Source organism: Coffea arabica, chromosome 1e (genome assembly GCF_036785885.1).
Source record: "Coffea arabica cultivar ET-39 chromosome 1e, Coffea Arabica ET-39 HiFi, whole genome shotgun sequence".
NCBI lineage: Eukaryota > Viridiplantae > Streptophyta > Magnoliopsida > Gentianales > Rubiaceae > Coffea > Coffea arabica.
This window is the reverse complement of record NC_092311.1, coordinates 43,017,623-43,040,361: the sequence shown is the minus strand read 5'-3', so window position 1 is coordinate 43,040,361 and position 22,739 is coordinate 43,017,623. Positions and strand designations below refer to the sequence as shown.

Below are 22,739 nucleotides of genomic sequence, written 5' to 3'. Positions count from 1 at the left end.
TAAATGCGACTTCACTGAAGTTTACTGGAGACGAGTTTGGTCCTTATACGGCAATTGAATGATAAGCTTTGGTGGCGTCTAAAGATGCTTTTAACAACATGCACTCAGATTCCAAAGGTTTTCATAACAAGATTCCTTTTGATTGGCAAACTTTTGAATAGCTTTTAGGACGAAAGATTCTTAAAACATTGATATGCATCATCATCAACTCTGTCTGTCATCGATTTCCTACTTTACTTTTACGTTTGTTATTCAAATTTCCCAAGTCATAGCATAATTCGCGCTGCTCTGCTTCAGTCGATTGCTATAGCAACCAAAGTGGATCGTGCATACTTCATGAGAGGTGGATCAGATGTTCTTGTCTAATTAAAAGCTGCTTTCTTGATCTTTCAACTTGTTGAAAAGATTTTTTCTTTAATAAAAAAATTCAATCAACGTCATTTCTTTCTTTTGATTCGTAAATGGTTATTCCACTCAAGTTTGTTTTAAAAAGTTGGCTGTCTATTGGTAGAACAATAATGTTTTCAATGAAGGGAAAAACTAAAATCACTTCTTATACTTGATGTTTACCAGTACTTTTATTGGAAAAACTGGGGGGTTTCGATCACACTCGGTCCGGTTATTGAGAGGCAAAGAAGAAACGAAGACACTTCCTATAAAGGTAGAGAGAAATCTGAGAAAACAAGAGGAAGAGGGGGACAATGGCAAACAGAACAAAGCAACATGGACTGCATAGACCGTGTCGGTTAATTACTACAGGATGTTATTTGAGTTGCTATCCAAACAACTTATAAAACTGAGCAGACTTTTTTAACATTTTCCTAATCTTCTACGGTTGGATATAAATTATCGTTCTCTATCTCTGAATTGGAAAAACTTCTTGAAACTTGAGAGCATAAACTAGCATCTAATAGCTGGTTATTAATCAATGAAAGTACTCCAAATAAGATCATAGAACTCATTAAACCCACAATAAATGCATCTCGCTTGAAAGTGCAGACTATCATAGGACTTTATTTTTTTGGGGGGTTAGTAACACTTTATAGGGGTAGAAGGAAGCAAATTTAATGCTACTGTTAGTTTCAGTGGATGCGATAAAGGGGTAGAAGGAAGCGAATTTAACATATAAGAAAATTTGCATATAACTTGTCTTGCAATATGTAATAGTAATAATTCTTATTTTTATGTTTAATCATTTTATATAAATGTAACTTTAATCTAAATTGTAAATTGAAAAATTAATACAAATTTGGCAAAAGAGAAATTAATTTTGGAAGGTTGCATGAAATTGCAGGAGCTCCCTTCTTGTTCAGGGGAACGTCTAACTCTTCAATTGATTGAGGTGCATCGATGTCCAGAGCTTGTAGGTTGTTTAGTTCAAGACATCAGGGAAGAACAGATCAACTGGGGAAATGAGGATCTGAACATCCGAAGAAATTGAGGATTTTTCTTCATGTTCAGATTGAGATTCAGAAATATGTTGACATTTGTAGCAAATGAATGTACCATTTGATAAATGGATTGCGAAAATGTTGATTACTTTATGCCAAATGGTTATACTTGCATCCCAAGTATTTGTGCACATTTCATTTGATAGAATGTAAATGTAAAATTACGAAGTCATGTGTTAAAAAGCGCACTACGTTTGCTGGAAAATGGGAATGAACAATCCGATTGTAGATCTTTTTAGTCATCTGTGTTGTGTCATGTGACAGAGAGGCTGCCGGTATGATGGAATGTGCAACTGTGTATGTTCTGTGAACAGGCTGGTGATGGTGTGTTTTGTGTGTGCTGGGAAATGTTGTTTAGCTGAACTGGATGTATCCTGGGCAAAGCTGTGAATCTCAGGCATGTCTCTCTCAATTTTACTGGAGGTTCGCTCTCCAATTTTGTTGGAGCAAAAAATTTGCGATTCATTTTCTGCAGATTACTGTTGGAATTATCATATTTTCTAGTTGATGTTAACAAAAACAAAAAAACAAAAACAAAAACAAAAAAAGAAAAGAGAGAGAAGAACTAAATCCAGTCTTGCTATGATCAATAGTATTTTTAATAAAATTATCATTATATCAAGCTGCTCGCGGTCGGCTCGATTCTCTCAAAAGTCCTTTCTTTCAAGAAACATGTCAAAGTGGATACATTATTAAATCATGCATTCTCTATCAACTGCAAATAAACTGAGATGCACATCAGAATTGACTGGAAAAGACCTGATGAAATGAAATTGGTAGACACATGGAATTTTGCATTGATAGACAGTTGCTTTCCTGGAACATTCATTGTTTGTTTGACCATTCAGATTCTCAATGTAGTCCAGATTTCTGAGCAAGAAAAGCAATCAGGGAATAAAAGCCTCATTTCCACACCTCTTTTTGCTGCAATATATGATGGAACTTGGAAATGCAGTAGAGGTGGAGTGTGAATGGAATTGCTTAAAAACCAATTCCCTTTAATGGAGTTGACCACCACCTTTAGTGTGGGGTGAGAGGTCAAGGGTTCGACCCTTACCTCCCATCAAAAAGTTATCACTTAATGTGGCTTTGCTTAAAATCTATGTGGGTGTTGTGCACCCGTATGGTCCGATGTGGTTTAGTCTCTATTGGTTCCCCGTGACCCTGTTGGGTCACCCCCCTATTATAGGCTAGATTAGAACTAGGAGTAGGTGTAGATGTAGATGATAACAAGTGACAAAAAAAAGAAAGAATGGAATTACTTAAAAGCATTTCAATTTTAAAATTTAATCAATAATGAAACATTTGCAACTTTTTCTGATCGACAACATTTGACAGCAGAAGGAATTTTTCTGTCCAAACACGACTCTTCAAAAAAAAATAATAATAATAATGCATTCTGAAATTTTAGAGTTTTTTAGGAGCTTAATTGAGTACTTCTCAAATTTGTTGTTGTCCTACCATATCATAATTGAAAGAATTTTTGTGCTAAATTTTTCTAAAGCAAGTCCATAAAACAAAAGGAAAGTAGATAAAATAAAAGAAGTATGCCATGTCTAGTTACCAAATAATTCTACTTCACTATTAATAAGAGTATGCATATGGATTTTATTATTATAATTATTATTATTATGTAACAGGGGCCACCTAAATCACACTAATAATTATCGCCTAACTTGCATTTGTCCTTTGAATATATACAGCTACAATTACTGACTGCCTTGAATTTATATACTTTTGTAATTTAATTTTACTTTTTAAAAATAAAAATTAGCACCTTAATCCAATTCTACTGAGTGTCTTTTTTCCAAAGCCAGTTTGACTTTTGAGTTAATTGACTAAAGTAACTCCACAGGAAACCACAAAAGCCTTTTTTATTCTAATGAGTGTCTGATGTGTGTGTGTAACTCCACTAAAGTAACTCCACAAAACCACAAAAGCCTTTTTTTCATATATATGTGTGTGCGCGCGCGCGTATATATATATATATATATATATATATATATATATATATATATCACATGACAAGGTCAAACTAAGTATAAAGTAAATTCGTATGAGTAAAAATTGTGAATCTCTATTTCTACATTATGTAAACATGCTTTCTCTTATTAGGAAAAATATGAGCCAGCTTGGATTGTTATTTTTTAGAGTTTTTATAGAAAAATATACGATAATGATTTAATTTATGTGAGATAAAAAATTGATTGAAAAATATATTTGCAAAAAATACAAAAATTTTTGGGTGGAAAATTATAATCCAAACAAGGCCTATTTAAGCATGCATTCTAAAGAGTAATGGGTTCTTTACACCGTTCTAAAACCTTAAAAGAAGTTTGGGGACTAAATTGGCCATTTTCCCGAAGTAATAATGCCCAAAAAAGTTGGTCCGTAGTGGGCTAATGGCCTAATGGGGTCCTCCTTTGAGTGCCCAAAAGAATAAAATTGTAAACGGCATGTTTACTTGGCTCTTTTTGGAATCGAAAAAGAAGGGAAGAACGGCAATATTCTACTCTTCCACCTCCTTCCCTGCTGGTTACGTTCCCCTTCTCCCCTGCCCTTCTGCTTCATCTCTTGCAAGCTCTCTTTCCAGTCGCCTTTCTCCATCTCTCTCGGATTTCTAGTACTTTGGACTTAGAGATATATCTCAGATACTGGAAGAGGGATCATGCTCAGCAGAAGAAGAGAGCAGGCAGACTACATACTTTACATTGACTTAGCGTTACTCAAGCTGAAAAGGCTGGTGGGCGAGGATGATTTCTGCAAGAAATATCATGGATTGACTATGCTGAAGGTCGAGTTAAGACTAGTGAAAACATTTCTCCTCTGTGCTAACAAATTGGGGTTCTCCATTCGCAGTATTCAAGAATATGCTCGTGAAAATTTGCAGTGTTTTTACCCTCTTCAGGGTGGATTGCCCCTTTCTGGAGAAGACTCTTGTTTTCAACTTAAGAGCTTCAGGAAAGTAATTAGAGATGCATACGTATGGATGTCAGATTCCATGTCCCAATCCCTTTCTCACCCTGGATTCCTGTCCAATACAAAAGATATTGAGCCATCGCTAGAGCTGCAGCTTCAGTGGCACTGGAAGCAAAGGATGCCTGAATGCTATTATATGTTGGATTGCTTATTGGAACTGAGTTCTTCTGGCAAAGGTGAATTTTTGGATTTCTTCCACTCCTTGCTGGAGAATTTTGAGGATAATCTCTTATGGGGCGAAGCCCGTGATTCAAGATTTGCTACGCTCTTGAAGCCCCTTCAAGAGAAGTTAGTATTACTGAAAGATTTCATATGCTTTGTCAGAAAGCAGGGCAAGTACAAGAATGAATTTATGAAGCTCTGTGGTGTTGTGGCAGTGTCTGCAGCACATCTTTGTTTCCTTTCTTGGTTTTTCAGGGATGATAATCAAGTGCTTGATGGAATGGACTTGAATATTTCTGAATCAGTAGAGAAGATCAACCCTGTTGCTGACCATGCCCGTTTGGCTTATACGGGAATCCGGGAATCTGGATCACCATCACTGACTCTGTCTAACGACGATGACTTGCATTGATTCAATCTTAGATATCTGCAAGGATGATCGTGCTCTGAATGAGTTCAAGGTAGAGATAAGACTAGTGACAATAATTTTTCTGTGTGCAAGGAAATTGTGTCATCCCTTGAAGACTAGACTTCTTGGAGGTTCTGTTTATCGAAATGGGCAGCAGTTTTGCTCTCTGTTTCTTGAATTAAAGGATGGATTGCCCCACAGCAACTTGGCCGGAGCAGCCTTTGATTTTCCAGAAACTCTAAAGAATTTTAGGGAAAATATAAATAACCTGTATGTTGAAATGTTGGACGCCTTATCGGTATCTCAGTCAAGAGTTATATGGGATACAAGAAATTTTGAGCCATCTTGGAGGCGTGATTGACATGACTATCTTAAGAGTCAGGAATCGTCTCGCAGTATGTTGGATATCTTTTTGGAATCCAGTTCCCCTTCAAGGGATGAATTCATGGAATTCTTGTACTCCTTGTTAGAGAATCTTGTGGATATTGTCATCGGGGATGAAGCCTTTGATTCAAGACTTGAAAAATTGTTGGAACCATGGTTCAAAGCCGCAGTCGCAGTCCGGACCCTTCCACATTGGTCTCGACATATCGGTTGCAGTCTCAACGAGACTCGAATTTTTGAAATATTTAATATTCTAAAAATTATAAAAAATATGATAAATAAAAATAATTAAAAAATTAGTAAAAATAATAAAAATTCAAATTGATTCGGAATGACTCGGAGTGATTTGGTGTGACTCGACTGTTTCAACTCTTCACGGTGACGTTTCGGCGAGTCAAGTATCTCGGAATTGTATCGTTCCGATATCGCATCGGAAAGGTCCGAGACGGTGACAACTCGGCCGAGTCTTTGAACCATGGTTGGAACCCCTTCAGGAGAAGCTAGTATTCCTTAAAAATTTCTTTCTCTTTACCAGTTTCTTAGCAAGCCAAAGCGGAAATTTATGGAATTGTCGCTCTATCTGCAGCACATCATTGTTACATTTGTTGGTTTTTCAAAGATGATAATCAAGTATTCTCTTTACTTTTTAGGAGATATACGTTCTTCTCTTAGAATTTTATTTTTACCTTAATAATTTGTAAATGTATTCAGTGACCAACGGAAAGTGCTCATTTTAGGTGGCTTTAGAAATTTTTTTGTTTTTGTCCAGAATAATATGTTGAAATTCAACATATCTGTATAAATAAATTGATAGCCATTCATAATATAAAAAAAGCAATTTATGTAATTTTTTATGACTACAAGCATAACCCTAATGCTTATTTAAGAAGTTTAGTCCAATGGTGAGGTTTTCCCATGCACAAAAGATATGTAGTTTAATGATTGTAGGATTTGTGGGTTTATTGCATTCTTGTATATTTTTATTAAATATCTGTGTTGCTATTTGTTACTACTTTTAATGTGAATATTTCACAGAGCTAAGTAGAATTGTGCTGGCTCCACCACTAATTTTACATACAAATATGTCATCTCTTGTTACCTCTGCCTTTTGGGCTATTTAGGTATCTAATCATAATGATCTTTGTGTTTTTTTGTCTATCGTTTTGCTAATTAAGATGATTCTTGCGTCAATCTTTACTTAATTCATGGCTTTCGCGTTTGACTTTTTTGTTAATGTAATATTATAATTTCATTAAATTTGCACAAGTGATAAAAATTACATTAAACGTATTCAGATACTATAGATGTAAAGAATTAATAAAAGAATTACATTGTGAAACTCAAAAAAGTCAACAAAAAGTTACCGGTGGGGCTAAATCCACACCCTCTAGCCTAAAGTCACACATTTTACGCCAAAATGTCTATAAGCCCGTACTATTTATCAGGATTTCATAGAAACTTTTTCATTAGCAAAACTAACCTTTTGTGGTGGGAAAAGATAGCGCCAATGAAGTTTATTTTTCCTTCCACTCAATTGCGTCCTTTCATAATTCCTTTTCCTTACTTTATGATATTCACAATCCATAGCAAACAGCTATTATCATCAGCTGCAAAACTCCGAACTTCTAGTTCCAAGTGAGTATGAAATCATTGCCATGATCATTATTTTTTTTATTATCAATAAATATTTGAAAATCAAGTATCACTATTCAGTCTTGATCCTGAAATTTTTGTTTTTTTTATTATCAATAATATTGGGTTTTCTTGATTGGATATTTAGATTTCAATTTTCTATGGAGAACCCATATTCATATGTTTATTTGGATATCCAATAGAGATCCTTACATATGTTAATTTCTAAATTTCTTAACGTTTTTCTTCGTTCCTTTTGTTGGCCTTGGTTGAAACAAGGCCAACAAATGTTATTATCTCTCTTATTACGTATGAGAAGATGAGAACTGTTCTGGTAAATTTTTGCTATGCTCTGGTATATTTTAGTTGATGATGATAGTTGTTACTATAAGTTTTCAGTATTGGAAGGTAAGGATGGGGAACGATAAAAGGATGCAGTAAAGTGGGAGAAAAAATGAACTTGATTGGCTCCATATTTTACCACTACAAAAAGGTTAGTTTTGGTATTGAAGAAGTTCCTATGAAGTCTCGGTGAATAGTGTGAGCTTTATAGACATTTGGATGTAAAAAGTGTGGATTTATATTAGAGGGGGGTGGATTTAGCCCCAACCAAAAGTTACACCATGAAACTCAAAAAGTAAGGTAAAACACTTATAGTCCCAAAGATAATTGTACATATTTCCAACCACCAAATTTGCTAACTAATTGCTTCAAACTCAGATGCTAGGGTGTGATCTGACGAAATAGACCTAAGGAATTTCATATATGACAACTAAATCTACAAAAACTCACATCTAAAAAAAAACAGAAAAATTATGAAAAACTTCTACTACGAATCCTTTGGAGAATAGAAAACTTTTATTGGGAAACTTTAGGAGAAAAAAGCTCACATTAAAATACCCTAAAAAATAATAAATTCTTACTAGAAAACTCTGGAAAAGACTTTATTAAAAATATAAAAGAGAAAAAAAGAAAGCCATGAGAGGGAAAGAGTTATTGTGTTTGAGAGAGGAGGGAAAGCTAGTGCTTTCGACACGCCAAAAGAAGAGGTCAATGAGTATTCTCATGTGAGTTTAAGGGTGCGTTTGATAAACTAAAGTCTGGAAATTGAAGGCTGAAATCTGAAATTTGAAGTCTAAATCCATTAAGTTATTGAATTGTTAAGTATTAAATCTAATATATTTGAGTATATATCACATTCAGTGATAAGTTAATAGCTTATCACTTAATATTAGGAGCAAGTTTTGCCTAGAAAATTCAGTGTCATTTAATTAATTTAGATGTTTACTTTTTTGTTATCAAACGGTCTGAATATGTTAAGATCTGAATTTATTAAATTTAAGTGCTGAATTAGGTTATAAATAGGCCTAAGTCTTAAGAAAACAATAGATGGCCTTCAGGATTCTCTCTTCATTCATAAATGCAACTTCACTCAAGCTTATGGATGAAAATTTTGGTCCTTGACTAACACAAGCTATACTTTGACTCAATCCAGCAACTAATTTGAAACTAAATTAATGATTTTAATATGAAAACATGTCAAAAACTAAAATGAGTCGAACTTCCAATGCAAGAACATTTTCAATTAAAATGATAATTTCTTTCTTGGATTTACATTTGTTTTGTCTTTAATATATTTTCTCAAAGCATTGAAGATTTTAAATATAAGTTAAAATTTTCGTAGTTCTAGATAGGAGTAAAATATGAGTTTTATGCATCTTGGTGGTTCCATTTTTGTGGTTTTCATTAAAAGCATCACTTTTGGCGCCATGGTGAATTCATTATTTTGGCAGTAGAAAGATAAGTGTTAGCAGAAGATTTGTGATATTTATTTTTAGGAAGAAGGTTATATGTATCATTTAACATTTGAATCCCTTAAAAATAGTTTTCTAAAATATGAAATAATTAATGCATTAATTAAGCAGGTTGTTTCTTATCCAGTTAATGAGTGCCGAATAGGCACCCATTAGAAAATCCTATATAATATACATAATCTAGCAAATAAAAAAAATTTTTTACCATCATTATTAAGTCCTTCTTTGGATTGTAGGTCGGAGATTCAAACCCCATCTGCAGTAAACAAATTTCAAAGGTGGTGCTAGAACACCCTTTTGATTTAGTCAGATCTTTATATCTGCTAGCTCCTTACACAGCCTCTCCTCACTATGGGATATGATAAATTATGCTATACAAATATTATCATTGCAGGCAAAAATAAAAAATAAAAAATTTTACCATCATTATTAAAACAATGTCATCAAATGTTCGGAGCCAATTCAGGCGTCAATTATCACCACAACACTTTGACCCAAAAAAAAAAAATCCAGCCCTTATTTTACAATCTAAAAATAAAAAAGTTACCCTCATTATTGAAAAAAAAATGCCATGACAAGTTTAGCTCCAAGTTATGCGCTTGAATCTGTATCTGCTGACTATTATATACCAAACACAATGATGAGTTTTGACCTTAGGCTGTTGTGCGCTCTTGAGAGTTATAAAAAAAAAAAAAAAAAAAGCAGTAGTTGATGCAAATTGTCAAAAAAAAAAAAGGAATTAATTTCATTTTGGTCCTCCAAAGTGAATCGAAATTTTCATTTGGTCTCTCAAAATTAGAAAAATCTCAAAATGGTCTTGCGAAATAGCAATAAAATTTTCAATTTGGTCCCTCAAACAGAAATAGTCTCATTTTTTGTACTGTTCGTTTCCTTTTGACGAGTGAAAAAGTTTTGGGTGGTGGTGACTTGTGAGTCCATTTCGATGGGGTAGAGAAGAAAAAAGTCGACAGACTTCCGGAGATAGAGAAATCTCAGACAAAATACTGGAACCGGACTCATGGATTACAGAAGAAGGCAGCAGGACAGCAAGTATTGCCCTGAAATAATCTTAGACAAGCTGCAGTTGCTGGGCGACGAGGGTGTTTTCTCCGTGGATGATAGTAGTTTCAGGATGCTGAAGCGGGATTTAGAAGATCTGAAAGACTTTATCCCGAATGCGAGGGCATTGGAGGATTCCTTTTTCAGCCTTCTAGAATTTGTTCTTCCAAATGGGCAGCAGTTTTACTCTTATTTTGGATTAGATCAGGAATTTTCCCGCTTCCACTTGATTGGAGAAGACTGTAGTTTACGGGATTTTCTGAAGAATTTTATGCAACAGGTTAGATGCCTTGAAGAGTCTGTTCATCGAAGTAGGAAACTGTTTTCCCCTTTTCACGTTGGAGAAGCCTCTACTTTTCGAGATATTCTAAAGAATTTTAGGCAAGATATCGGATGCCTTGAAGATTCTATTCATCAAAATTGGAAGATCTTTTACCTTGTTCTTCTTAAGGATGGATTGCCCCCCACTGGAGACTCTTGTTTACTAGAAAGTCTAGTGAATTTGAAGCAGCAAATCAGACATCTTTGTGGAGAGCTGTGGAATTCCATGGTGCAATTCTTTTCAGAGTCCACAGAGATATATTCGAAGCTGCTCTTGGAGCATGGCTGGACGGGTGAATGGTATTCCAGTATCTTGGATCGCTTACAAGGAGAGCATTCTTCTTGGACATATGAATTAATGAGATTATTCAACTCATTCCGAGAGAAGTTCTGCTGTTTTCTCCGCATTGCCAGACTCCGTGATTCAAGACTTGGTCTGGTCGTGGCTCTTTTTGAAAGGGACCTAAAAGCATGGAACGTTTCAAGTGACTATCTCTGGAAGCGGACGGAAGGCAAGAGTAACATTAACGAGCAAAATGTAGTTGTGGCTTTATTTGCAACACATCTTTGTTTTTTGTTATTCAGAGGTGATAATCAAGTATTTGATGGAACTGATATTTGTTTGTCTACCAATACAATGACTTGCATTGATTCAATCTTAGATTTCTGCAAGGATGATCATGCTTTGAATGAGCTCAAGGTAGAGTTAAGGCTGGTGAAAACATTTTTCCTTTGTGCAAGGAAATTGTGTAATCCCTCAAAGACTGGACTTCTTGAAGATTCTGTTAAAGAAAATGGGCAGCAGTTCAACTCTTTTCTTCTCCAGTTAGAGGATGGATTGCACCCCAGAGAATTGGCTGGAGCTGCCTCTAATTTTAGAAGAATTCTAAAGAATTGTAGGCAAAAAATCAGTGAAATGTACGTCGAGATGTTGGACTTCTTGCTAAAATCTGTCTCTCAGGGCCGTGACAGGTATGACTATTGCAACAAGAGTCATAATTCATATCTGGAGAGCTTTTTGGAATCCAGTTCCCCTTCGAGAGATGAATTCCTGGAATTCTTCTATCTTCTCCTAGAGAATCTTGAGGATATTGTCATCTGGGGTGAAGCCTGTGATTCAAGACTTGCAAAATTGTTAGAACCGCTTCAAGAGAAGCTAGTGTTCCTTAAAAATTTCATTCTCTTTGCCAGTTTGCAAGGCAAGCCCAAGAGGAATCTCTTGGAGCACTGTGCAGTTGCGGCTTTATCTGCAGCACATCTTTCTTACATTTGTTGGTCTTCCAAATATGACAATCAAGAGCTTGACGGATTAGGCCTAAAGATTTCAGAACTAATAGACAAGATCAAGCCCTTTGACCACCGAGCCCTTCTCACATATATCCGCGTCGTTGAATCTGGATCAACATCCCCCACTCTGTCAACCAAGAAGGATATAATTATAGTGGGTGAATTTGTAGATTCTCTCCTAGGTCATCTTTGGGAGCTACTACTAAATTGTCCTCCCTGTTTAATGGTATCTTTGAAACATCAATTGCGGATGCTTTATGAGGGACTACAATTCTTGAGAAACATTCTCACTAAGGAGAAGTGTGACGGGCTAGATGAAAGAATCAAGGATCTTGTTGGAGCTCTGGTCAATGATGCTGGGCTTATAATTTTTTCACTTTATCAGAACAACATTCGAGAAGCTTCAGCCAAGAAAATAGATATTCAGCTTTTTTGTTTGCTGGAGAAGATTAAGATTATTATGGCAGAAGTTGAGGAAAAGTATCCTGTAGTGTCAAATTTTAACTTCCTTACAACTAATGCACTGGGGCTTATTGATCTTCTTCAAGAAAAACTAAAGGAAGTAGAAAGCTATGAAGTTGATCCCCTATTTTCTTTTGCAGAGGATAGAGTTCACCTCTTAAGGTCATACTTGAAGAATGCCATGGAGCAGCACAACCAGGATGCAAACCTCCAAGCACAAACAATCCAAGAAGATTTGTCGTTCTTGAAATCATTCTTGAAAAACAATTTGGAGCAGCACACAGAGAAGGAAAAGCTTCATATTCAAACGATGCGAGATGGTCTTGTATTCTTAAGATCATTCTTGGAGAACAACAGGGACCAACACGACCACCTTGAAGAGCTCCAAGCTCTTAGAAGTAGTATTATGGAAGTAGCACACAAGACAGAGTTTGTTATTGACTCCTTAATAGTTGGAGATGTATCATTTTATTCTCTAATGTTGTTTGATGAAGTCACAGAAGAAATCGAGCTTCTTAAAACCAAGATATGGGAGTTTGACTGCATCAAAGCTCAGAAGCCCACCAATAGTTCGAGGGATGTGCCACAAGGTAGTATCTCACAATATTTGAAAAAGATGATGATATTAGCTGTCCAGATTTTGTTAATGATCTTTCATTCTCTATGTAATTTTTTCAAAACAGCTGGAAGCAAGTGGACTGGAGCATTCCACCAGGTGCCATCACAGGGTAATATCTCAACCATTCATAAAACTTCAGTATATCTGAAGGATCAGGAGCAAGCAATTATCGATCAACTTATAGGAGGATCAATGCAGTTGGACATCATTTCCATTGTGGGCATGCCTGGACTAGGAAAGACGTTTCTGGCACAAAGAGTCTACCATGATCCATCAATTGCATCTCACTTCCATATTCTTGCATGGTGCTGTATCTCTCAAGTATATTGCAAGAAAGATCTGTTGCTTGGGATTTTGGGTTGCATTGATCCAAAAGCTCAATACTCAGAGATGGATGAAGATGATTTAGCTCACAAACTTTGTAATCACTTGAGGAAACAGAAGTATCTCATAGTTTTAGATGATGTGTGGGATATTGAGGCATGGAATGCATTGAAAATATCTTTCCCAGATTATGCCAATGGAAGCAGAATTATATTAACGAGTCGGCATCATGGAATTACCGGTAAACCTCACCATCTTCGGGCACTTGATGAAGAAGAAAGCTGGGAGTTACTAGAGAAGAAGCTGTCAATTACCATAGAAGATGGCTATCCTGTAGAACTAAGTGTTCTAGGGAGGCAAATAGCAAAAAACTGTAATGGACTGCCTCTATCAATCGTCATCATATCTGGAATTCTCGGGACTCTAGATCAAGGTCGGTGGGGAGAGGTAGCAGAAAGGCTAGACTCAAACAGCAAGATTGGTGCCACAGAACAATGCAAGAGTATATTAGAGCTGAGTTACATACATCTACCTGACCATTTGAAGCCATGCCTTCTTTACTTCAGTGCATTTAGAGAAGACCAAGAAATTTCTGTAAAGAAGTTGATTTGGCTGTGGATCGCTGAAGGATTTCTACAAAAGAAGGAATCAGAGAGCCTTGAAAAATTAGCAGAAGGCTATTTAATAGATCTAATTAACAGAAGCTTGGTTATGGAGGGGCAAAAAAGATCCATTGGCGGGGTCAAGACATGCCACATTCATGATTTGTTGCATGTCTTTTGTTTGGGAAAAGCTAAAGATAAAAAATTTCTACATTTGATGCAAGGATGTGACGGATTTCTTAATTTTGATGAACCACACTACCTATATCGGTTATCCATTCACTCTCAGCCTAAGCATTTTGCGAAGTCAAAGATATTTTGTTCCCATGTACGCTCTCTATTACATTCTTCTCGTGGTATTGGGAGCCGTGGAGTATCATACAACTTATCCTTTGTTTGTCACCTGAAACTTCTTCAAGTGTTGGATTTGGAACAAATTAATCTTGGTTTTACTTTCCTATGTGAATTAGGGTTGCTCATTCAGTTGAGGTACTTGGCTGTTTCGGGTTGGATCAAATACATCCCACCGTCGCTGGAAAACCTCTCGAATTTGGAAACGTTTTGTGTGACAACATATTATTCTGATTTTGTTCTTTCATCGTTGGAAGATATTTTTTGGAAATTGCAGAAATTGAGGCACCTACAAGTACGTGGTGCTTTGATTGATCTTAGGTTGGCAAAGGAAAATCCTGAAAGCTCCTGTATGTTATACAATTTACACACGTTTTCCACTCCAAAGCTTTATCTTGGGCAAAGCATGGAAAAGATGATGATGAAGTTTCCAAATATCCGCAGACTGAAATGCTGTCTGCTACAGTCAGAGGAAACTTGTAGTGAGAGCACAAGGATCGTGGCAATGGACTCTCTGAGTCAGCTAGAATCACTAAAGCTGCTACTGGGTAAAGTTACTGCAAATTGTATTGAATTTCATCTCCCAATCTGAAAAAGTTGACACTGGAGGACTTCTCATGGAGTATAATTTGCACAATCAGAAAGCTACCCAATCTTGAGGCTCTCAAATTAATCCGACAAGCAGATGGGGAAAAGGAATGGGACATGGGAGACATTGAATACATGGAAGAAGAGGAAATCTTCCCTAAACTCAAGTTCTTGAAATTGGAATCCTTGAAGATGGTCAGGTGGATGGGCACTGGAGAGCATTTTCCCAGTCTTGAGAGATTAATTTTGGAGGGTTGCGCGGAATTGGAAGAGCTCCCTTCTTGTTTATGGGAAACTTTTACTCTTCAATTGATTGAGGTGCATGGATGTCTATACTCTGCAGGAGATTTAGTTCGGGACATTAAGAAACAACAGATGGATTATGGAAACATGGATCTGAAAATCCTTATCTCGGAAGAAGTTGATGAGTCTTCTTCATGGTCAGATGGAGATTCAGACGGATGGTTCCCAGAAGAAATTGAGGAGTCTTCTTCATCGTCTGAAATTCACACAGATGGTCAGGCTAACGATCATCTGCCGTAAGCGTTTTTATCTTCTGTATGGTTCTGTTTACATTGATGTCATATTTGTCATTGTACTGCACAAATAAGTAGCTATGTATTAATGAAAAATTAATGTACTATTTGATTAAATTGATTTGTTCCAGATGTTTACACTTGCATCTCAAGCGTCTGTGAAACTTATATGATGGAATATAAACTTACCTTAGTCAAATGTGTTGTGTCAAAATGGGAATATTATTTTTTTTTTGTTAATTTTTATCATCCCATCCATCTCCACACCCTTCTCACCTTCCACTGCCAAGCCAAGAATTTGAACTTTGAACCTGAAAGAAGGGAGAACTCTAAGAGTGTTAAACTTTTCTCTGGTCACTGTTCTGCAAATTAACTGCTGGGGTGATGATGTGTTTCGAGGGTGTGCCAGGAAAGGTTGTCGAAAGTGGGAGGAAAATTTGACAGATTGTGTGACCTAAGCTAGTAATCTGATCAGGATTGTCTCAGTTCAGAACTGCCCTCTGATTTATGGAACTCTCATCATTACACAAAACTGCCTTTCAAAGTCTCTTCTGGGGTGATTACCTTTTTAAGTACTTCTCAGAGTTTCTTCTTGGGGATTACCAACATAAGTGCTTTTTGGAGTTTCAATATTCTCGATTCGAGTATTAAGGACTATCTTTCTTTTGCATCTAAGCAATATCTAGCTGCGAATATCTTGTTTTTTTTTTTTTCCTTATTTACAAACCATTTGTACGAAGCCTGGATGCTGGGCAAAAGAAAATGCGAGGTTACACTAAATAGGTGCTTCTTGCCAGATGACAACTCTTATTTTCAGGTTGAGATTGTATGTTGTACATTTAACTCTTCCTAAAAAAGTAGAAAAAAAAAAAAGAATCTCGTTTGACAAATTTTCAAGGATGTTTAGAGTGTAAATGCAAGACTATATTTCACACGTTAATCGCAGCTTTGAGTAATCGTGAACATCTTTACCTAAAGCATTACTTAGTGTTTGTCAATCCTGAGATGAGAAATAAATAATTCTCAATTTGTAGCCTTTACTAATTTCCGAGCAACTTTTCAGCAATACAAATGGGTAATATTTTATGACAATGATAATAACCTCTTTTTTTTTAATTTCTTAATAAATTGATTTCTTATTCTCCTATTTTTCCCCTTATTCGACATTAAGTTTTAAGTTAGAGACAGAATATTGCTTTCAAGCTTCTTTCTTGATTTTCAAATGCAACTTCGCTTAAAGTTATACTACATAGGAAGAGTTTTGTTCTTTACTTGTTATTCAATAATTAAAGAATATGCCTTGAGTCTGGATATCTTTTAGAAAATCGAAAGCAGCGCAAAACTTTTTGTCAAGGGATATGTTTAGTTTGAGGAGAAAGATTACAACATCTACACAAATTTACTCTTAACTTAATGTTTACACTGTTGGAACCTTAATCCAACATTAGATTTATACGTGAATAATTATGTATTGCAAACTGTCAATTAAGATTAAATCCAATTAAAGTGATCAAATATAGTTTGGGTTTAATGTATCTAATAGGATGTAAGCCTTTAATGTGTAGAGACTTAAGGACTCCTATTTCTATGATGGGCTGAAATAGGGTTCCAAAAGATAACAAAATATTACTCATAAATAGGGTTATGATCCCCAGATCACATGGATTATTCTAGTTGTCGTATTTCGTAATATCACAAAATATTTCTTCCCTGATATCCCATCGTCAGGAAATGTACCAGAGAGAAACTAAAGAGCTCTCTCAAGGATCGGCGAATAGGTGTTAACTTGGAAGGCCACCCTAAATTTTCTAAGGATTCAAGTATCAAGTTTGTCAATCTGGATTCAGGTACGCTTCCGCTACCTCTGATGGATCTCGACCTTACGTTAAGGGATGATTCTTCCCCACCTCTTACAGATCAGAGTACCTCTGATGAAAAGAGAAATAATGAGAGGTAGGAGAGATCAAATCACTTGTGTCTGATGATCATTAAAAAGGCCGTTCCAGAAACATTCAGAGGAACAATATCAGAAACGACTGTAACCGCTAAAGAGTTCCTTCAGGATATTGAAAAAAGGTTTATCAAGAACTAAAAGACTGAAGTTAATACGCTATTGACACACCTAATTTCAATGAAATATAGTGGTAAAGATAATATCAGAAAGTATATCATGGAGATGTCTCGTCTTGCTTCGAAATTAAATGCACTTAAGTTGAAACTCTCTGAAGAGTTACTAGTGCATTTGATTTTAATATCTCTCCTTACACAGTTTAGCCAGTTTAAGGTGAGTTATAACTGTCAAAAGGAGATTTGGTCTCTAAATGAACTCATCTCACACTATGTAGAAGAAGAGAAAAGGTTGAAATAAGAGCAGACAGAAAGTGTTTATCTGGTGTCAACCACTAATAATAAAAACAGGGAATTTAAGAGAAAAAAGGAAAAAGGAGCTGCAGGTACAGCGCCACAAAAGAAACAACAAAAGAAATCAGATGATCAGGGAAAGAATAGTTGTTTCTTCTGTGGAGGTGAAGGGCATCAAAAGAAACATTGCACCAACTATCACGCTTAACGTGCTAAGAAAGGTATGCTTCTTAATTTGGTTTGTTCTGAGGTTAATTTAACTTCGGTACCTAAACACACATGGTGGTTAGATTCTGTTGCAACAACTCACATCAGTGTGTCTATGTAGGGTTGTCTGAATTACTGAAAGCTTAATGATAATGAAAGATATATCTACGTGAGCGATGACAAAACAGTTCAAGTTGAGACAATTGGAGTTTTTAGATTATTGTTAAAAATTGAATTTTATTTGGATCTCTATGAGACATTTGTTGTACCGTCTTTTAGACGGAATATAATTTCAATTTCTGCTTTGGACAAATTTGGTTATTTTTGTTTATTTGAAAATGAAAAATTTGAATTATTTCATGATTCAAAATTGGTTGGTTCTTGTTCCTTAATGCATTACGATAATCTATATTTAATTGATACGATTGCCTCATTTAATGAATCTCTACATTTGAGTACTAGAGGAGTAAAGAGAAAATTAACCAATGAGAATTCAACTGCATTATGACACAAGAGATTGTGACATATCTCCAAACGGAGAATGAAAAAACTTGTGTCAAATAAAATTCTCGACCCCTTAAACTTTACAGATTTTGATGATTGCATTAACTCTATAAAGGGAAAACAAATCAATCAAAAGAGATTTGAAACCAATAGGTCCTCAGACGTCTTAGAACTTATACATACAAATTTTTGTGGACCATTTCCTACATCTGTTTGGAATGGTCAACAATATTTTATAACGTTCATAGACGATTTTTCAAGATATGACTACATATATCTCATTTCAAAAAATCACAGTCACTAGACGTGTTCAAAAATGTTGGGGCTGAAATTGAGAATCAACTCAATAAAAGAATTAAAAGCGTCAGATCTGACCGTGGTGGTGAGTACTATGGTAGATATGATGGTTCAGGCAACGTCCATGATCATTTGCTAAATATCTAGAGGAATGCGGTATCGTCCCACAGTATAATATGTCGGGTTCACCCACTATGAATGGTGTAGCTGAAAGACGAAATAGAACACTTAAAGACATGGTAAGGAGTATGATATGTCATTCTATCTTACCAGAGTCACTCTGGGGTGAAGCACTTAAGATTGCAGCATATATCCTTAATAGAATCTCAATTAAAGCAACTATCAAAACCCCTTATGAGATTTAGACAGGGAAAAAGCCCAATTTAAAGCATATGCATGTTTGGGGGTGTACAGTTGAGACAAGATCTTACAGACCAAATGAAAAGAAACTGGATTAAAAAATAGTTAGTTGTTATTTTATTGGATACTCTGAAAGATCCAGAGGTTACAAGTTTTATGATCCAACAACTAAATCAATTTTTGAGACAAGAAATGTCCGGTTCTTTGAGGATGTCGAGTTTGGGGGGAAAATACAGTAATGGACATTGTATTTAAAGAGAAATATATTAATATTCCTACAAGTGTCATTGATCTTGTTCTGGATCCTATTTTTGAACAAGATCATGACATAACAAATCAAGACAATGTCGAAAAATAAACTGTTATAGAAGTTCAAACTCTCCCTCACCAAGAACCAGTGCCATTAAGAAGATTCATTAGAGAAAGGAGAAGTGCAGTGCCAGATGATTACATTATTTTTCTCCAAGAACATGAGAATGACATTGGATTGATGGAAAATGATCCAATCAACTTCCGTCAAATCATGGAAAGTTTAAATTCTCAAAAGTAGATCGACGCCATGAATGAGGAGATTAAATCCATGAAAGATAATGATGTTTGGGATCTTGTCCCATTGTCAAAAGGTGCGAAACCCATTGGTTGTAAATGAATATTTAAAATCAAGAGAGATTAGAAAGACAATGTGGAAAGATACAAAACTCGTCTTGTCGCCAAGAGATTTACACAAAAAGAAGGTATCGATTATAAAGAAACCTTCTCTCCAGTCTTTTCAAAGGAATTTTTTAGAATTATTATGGTATTAGTGGTATATTTCGATCTTGAGTTACATCAAATGGATGTAAAGACAGCGTTTCTCAATGGTAACTTTGATGAGACGATTTATATGGTGCAAGCAGAAAACTTTGTATCAGGAGATTCAAGGAATGTGGTTTACAAACTTAAAAAATTCATCTATGGGATCAAACAAGCGTCTCGACAATGGTATTTCAAATTTCATCAAGTGATCATCTCATTTGATTTTGAGATGAATTTAATAAATGATTGCATATATCATAAGTTCTGTGGGAGCAAGTATATTTTTCTGGTATTGTATGTTGATGACATTTTACTTGCCAGCAACGATATTAGTCTATTGCATGAAATCAAGAAATTTCTGACTACAAATTTTGAGATTAAAGATCTTGGTGATGCATCTTTTGTGCTAAGTATACAAATACACCGAGATCGATCTCAGGGTATTTTAGAACTATCACAAAAGCGCTATATCGAAAAGGTTCTCAAAAGGTATGACATATAAAATTGTAAAGCAGGTGACACTCCCGTGGTTAAAGGAGACAAATTTAGTCTTGAACAGTGTCCTAAGAATGCTTTTGAGGAAAAAGAGATGCAAAAGATTCCTTATGCGTCAGCAGTAGGGAGTCTAATGCATGTTCAAGTATGTACGAGTCCGAATATTGCGTACATTACTGGAATGTTGGGTAGATATTTGAGTAATTCTGAATTAGATCATTGGAAAGCAACCAAACGGGTCTTACGATATCTACAGAAAATAAAGGTTACATGCTCACGTAATCGGAAGTCAGATGAGTTAGAAATCATTGGGTATACTGATTCCGATTATGCTGGATGCCAAGATATTATGAAATCAACGTCAGGCTATGTTTACTTGTTGGTTGGAGGTGCCATATCCTGAAAGAGTGCTAAACAGTCCATCATAGCATCTTCCACTATGGTTGCAGAGTTTATGCCTTGTTATGAGGCATCCAATCAAGGAATTTGGCTGCGAAATTTTGTCACAGGATTACGTGTAGTGGATAGTATTGAACTACCATTGAAATTATTTTGTGACAATAAATCAGCAGTCTTATATTTCAATAATAACAAGAGCTCGACGAAATCTAAACATATAGATATCAAATTTCTGGCTGTTAAAGAAAGAGTACGGAGTGGACAGTTATCGATAGAGCATATCGGGACAAACTCCATGGTTGCGGATTCGCTTACTAAGAGATTGCCACCCAAAATGTTTCATGAGCATACTGCTCATGTGGGTGTCATGTTGATAAATGATGTACAGTTTTAGTAGGAGTTTGATATTTTTAATGCTCTTATGATACTTTCGGTTATTAATGATTAAGGATATTTTAAATGCTCTTATGATACAGTTTTAGTATAAAATTTGAATTTATTTACACTCTGACCTTGGTATGGTTTGATCTCTTGAAAATTTAAAATGGTCCTGTTGGAAATAGGCATGTTTTGATCACATTACATGAAATTTTCATGCTACACATCTACATCATGATTCATGTCATTCAATTGCATCGATATATGTGACCATTGATGAGTCGAGTTATGAAATTGTGACAAAGGCCGCTTTGATCCTATATTGGTGTGATTGATTGACCGAATTGGCTACAGATACATTTTAGTAATGACAGTAAAGTTGAACTCATACGGTTAATTGCGAAACATAATTATAAGGTTACACATATAGTCCAAGTGAGAGATTGTTGGATTCTTAATCCAACATTGGACTTATATGTGAATAATTATGTATTGCAAACTGTCAATTAAGGTTAAACCCAATTAAAGTGATCAAATATAGTTTGGGTTTAATGTATCTAATAGGATGTGGACATTTAATGTGGAGAGATTTAATGACTCCTATTTCTATGATGGGCTGAAATAGAGCTCCAAAAGATAACAAAATGTTACCTATAAATAAAATTATGGTCCCCAAGTCATACGGATTATTCTAAGTGTTGTATTTTCTAATACCACAAAATATTTCTTCCCTGATATCCCATCGTTAGGAAAAATATCAGAGAAAAACTAAAGGGCACTCTCAAGAATCGACGAATACGTGTTGACCTGGAAGGCCACCCCAAATTCTCTAAGGATTCAAGTATCAAGTTTGTCAATATGGATTCAGGTACGCTTCCACTATTTTCCTGTTAATTTATTTCTTAATAATCGCCATATTGATTTTGGGTTTAATAGATGATGATTTTCACTAAAGGCTAAATTTAGATAACCACCCTAACATACACATTTCAAGGTATTCTTGACAAGATTCCCTAATGTGCAAGTTCTTGGATAGCTTTTGAATTGGAGCACAAATCAGCCTAATCATAGACAAATCTCTATAGTGTTTAATTTGTTCGGGATTGAAATCATATTTAAACCAAGACCTGTTCATTGAATGAATCAAATATAAATGAGCTTTGATTCTGTTGAATTCGAAAATTTTGAATTATTTACGTATAAATTTTAAATTTTATGCTAGTTGAATCAAGCCAGAATCACTAAACACAAAAATTGTATTCATGTTTGATTTAATTAATTGACGAACAAAACCAACGAGCTTTGATCAAGTCGGATTTTAAAAAGGAAAAAAAACATATAAAATAGGTATATGTGACGTTGAAAAAGTTGGAACAAGTCATCCTGTTCTGTGATGCAATTCCTACTCTAGTTTGGCCCCTTCAGGAATATTGGTAAGACTTCAAACAAACTTTGATGTTTTAATAATACATTTTTTTTTTTGGGAAAAAAATAAACCAAATGCCGTGTGCATGATTTCTTTCTTTTGATTCATAAATGCTTACTCCACTCGAGATCGTAATACTAGAATAATGGTCCGCTATCATTAGAATAACGTTTTTTTTATAATTTTGGTAAAAAAACAAATAAATCCAACTTTTTTTTATAACTTTGGTAAAAAAACAAATAAATAAAAAGTCAATTAAAAAACTATTGCTAAATATAAAAGGTAAAAGCTAATAAATAACACCAATAAATTTTGGGATGAACATGGACTAAAAGGTATTAGGGCTAAAGAACAAAACTTCTGCCAAACATTATAATTTTCTAAAGAAAAAATATTGCCAGAGAAAGTTAAGCATGTAAAACTTTTGAGTAATATCTATGAAACTTATTCAAGATACTTGTGAAAAAAATTGGTCAAGGTATGGGAACATAAAATAAAAGTCCTTCCTTTTATAAAAAGCTGTATGCTTACAACTTT

The 22,739-nt window shown here is 35.2% G+C and overlaps 2 protein-coding genes across 2 annotated transcripts; both read left to right on the top strand.

The window, feature by feature from the left end:
• Positions 1–9,753: 9,753 nt before the first annotated feature.
• On the top strand, positions 9,754–15,179 carry LOC113704606 (putative late blight resistance protein homolog R1B-17). The gene is made up of 2 exons (XM_027226494.2): positions 9,754–12,550; positions 12,644–15,179. The coding sequence occupies exons 1-2, from the start codon at positions 9,850–9,852 to the stop codon at positions 14,446–14,448; spliced, it is 4,506 nt and encodes a 1,501-aa protein (XP_027082295.2). The 5' UTR covers positions 9,754–9,849; the 3' UTR covers positions 14,449–15,179.
• Positions 15,180–19,268: 4,089 nt separating this feature from the next.
• Positions 19,269–20,402, top strand: LOC140018110 (secreted RxLR effector protein 161-like). Its single transcript, XM_072071503.1, has 2 exons — positions 19,269–19,332; positions 20,020–20,402. The coding sequence occupies exons 1-2, from the start codon at positions 19,269–19,271 to the stop codon at positions 20,400–20,402; spliced, it is 447 nt and encodes a 148-aa protein (XP_071927604.1).
• The last annotated feature ends 2,337 nt before the right edge of the window (positions 20,403–22,739 follow it).

Bases quoted from the DNA above. Each gene is read 5' to 3' on its own strand.
- LOC140018110 (XM_072071503.1), top strand. From the start codon at position 19,269: ATGAATGAGGAGATTAAATCCATGAAAGATAATGATGTTTGGGATCTT. The intron at 19,333-20,019 runs GTGCGAAACCCA...ATTGTAAAGCAG, and splicing joins TCTTGTCCCATTGTCAAAAG to GTGACACTCCCGTGGTTAAA.
- LOC113704606 (XM_027226494.2), top strand. From the start codon at position 9,850: ATGGATTACAGAAGAAGGCAGCAGGACAGCAAGTATTGCCCTGAAATA. The intron at 12,551-12,643 runs GTAGTATCTCAC...TTTTCAAAACAG, and splicing joins TTCGAGGGATGTGCCACAAG to CTGGAAGCAAGTGGACTGGA.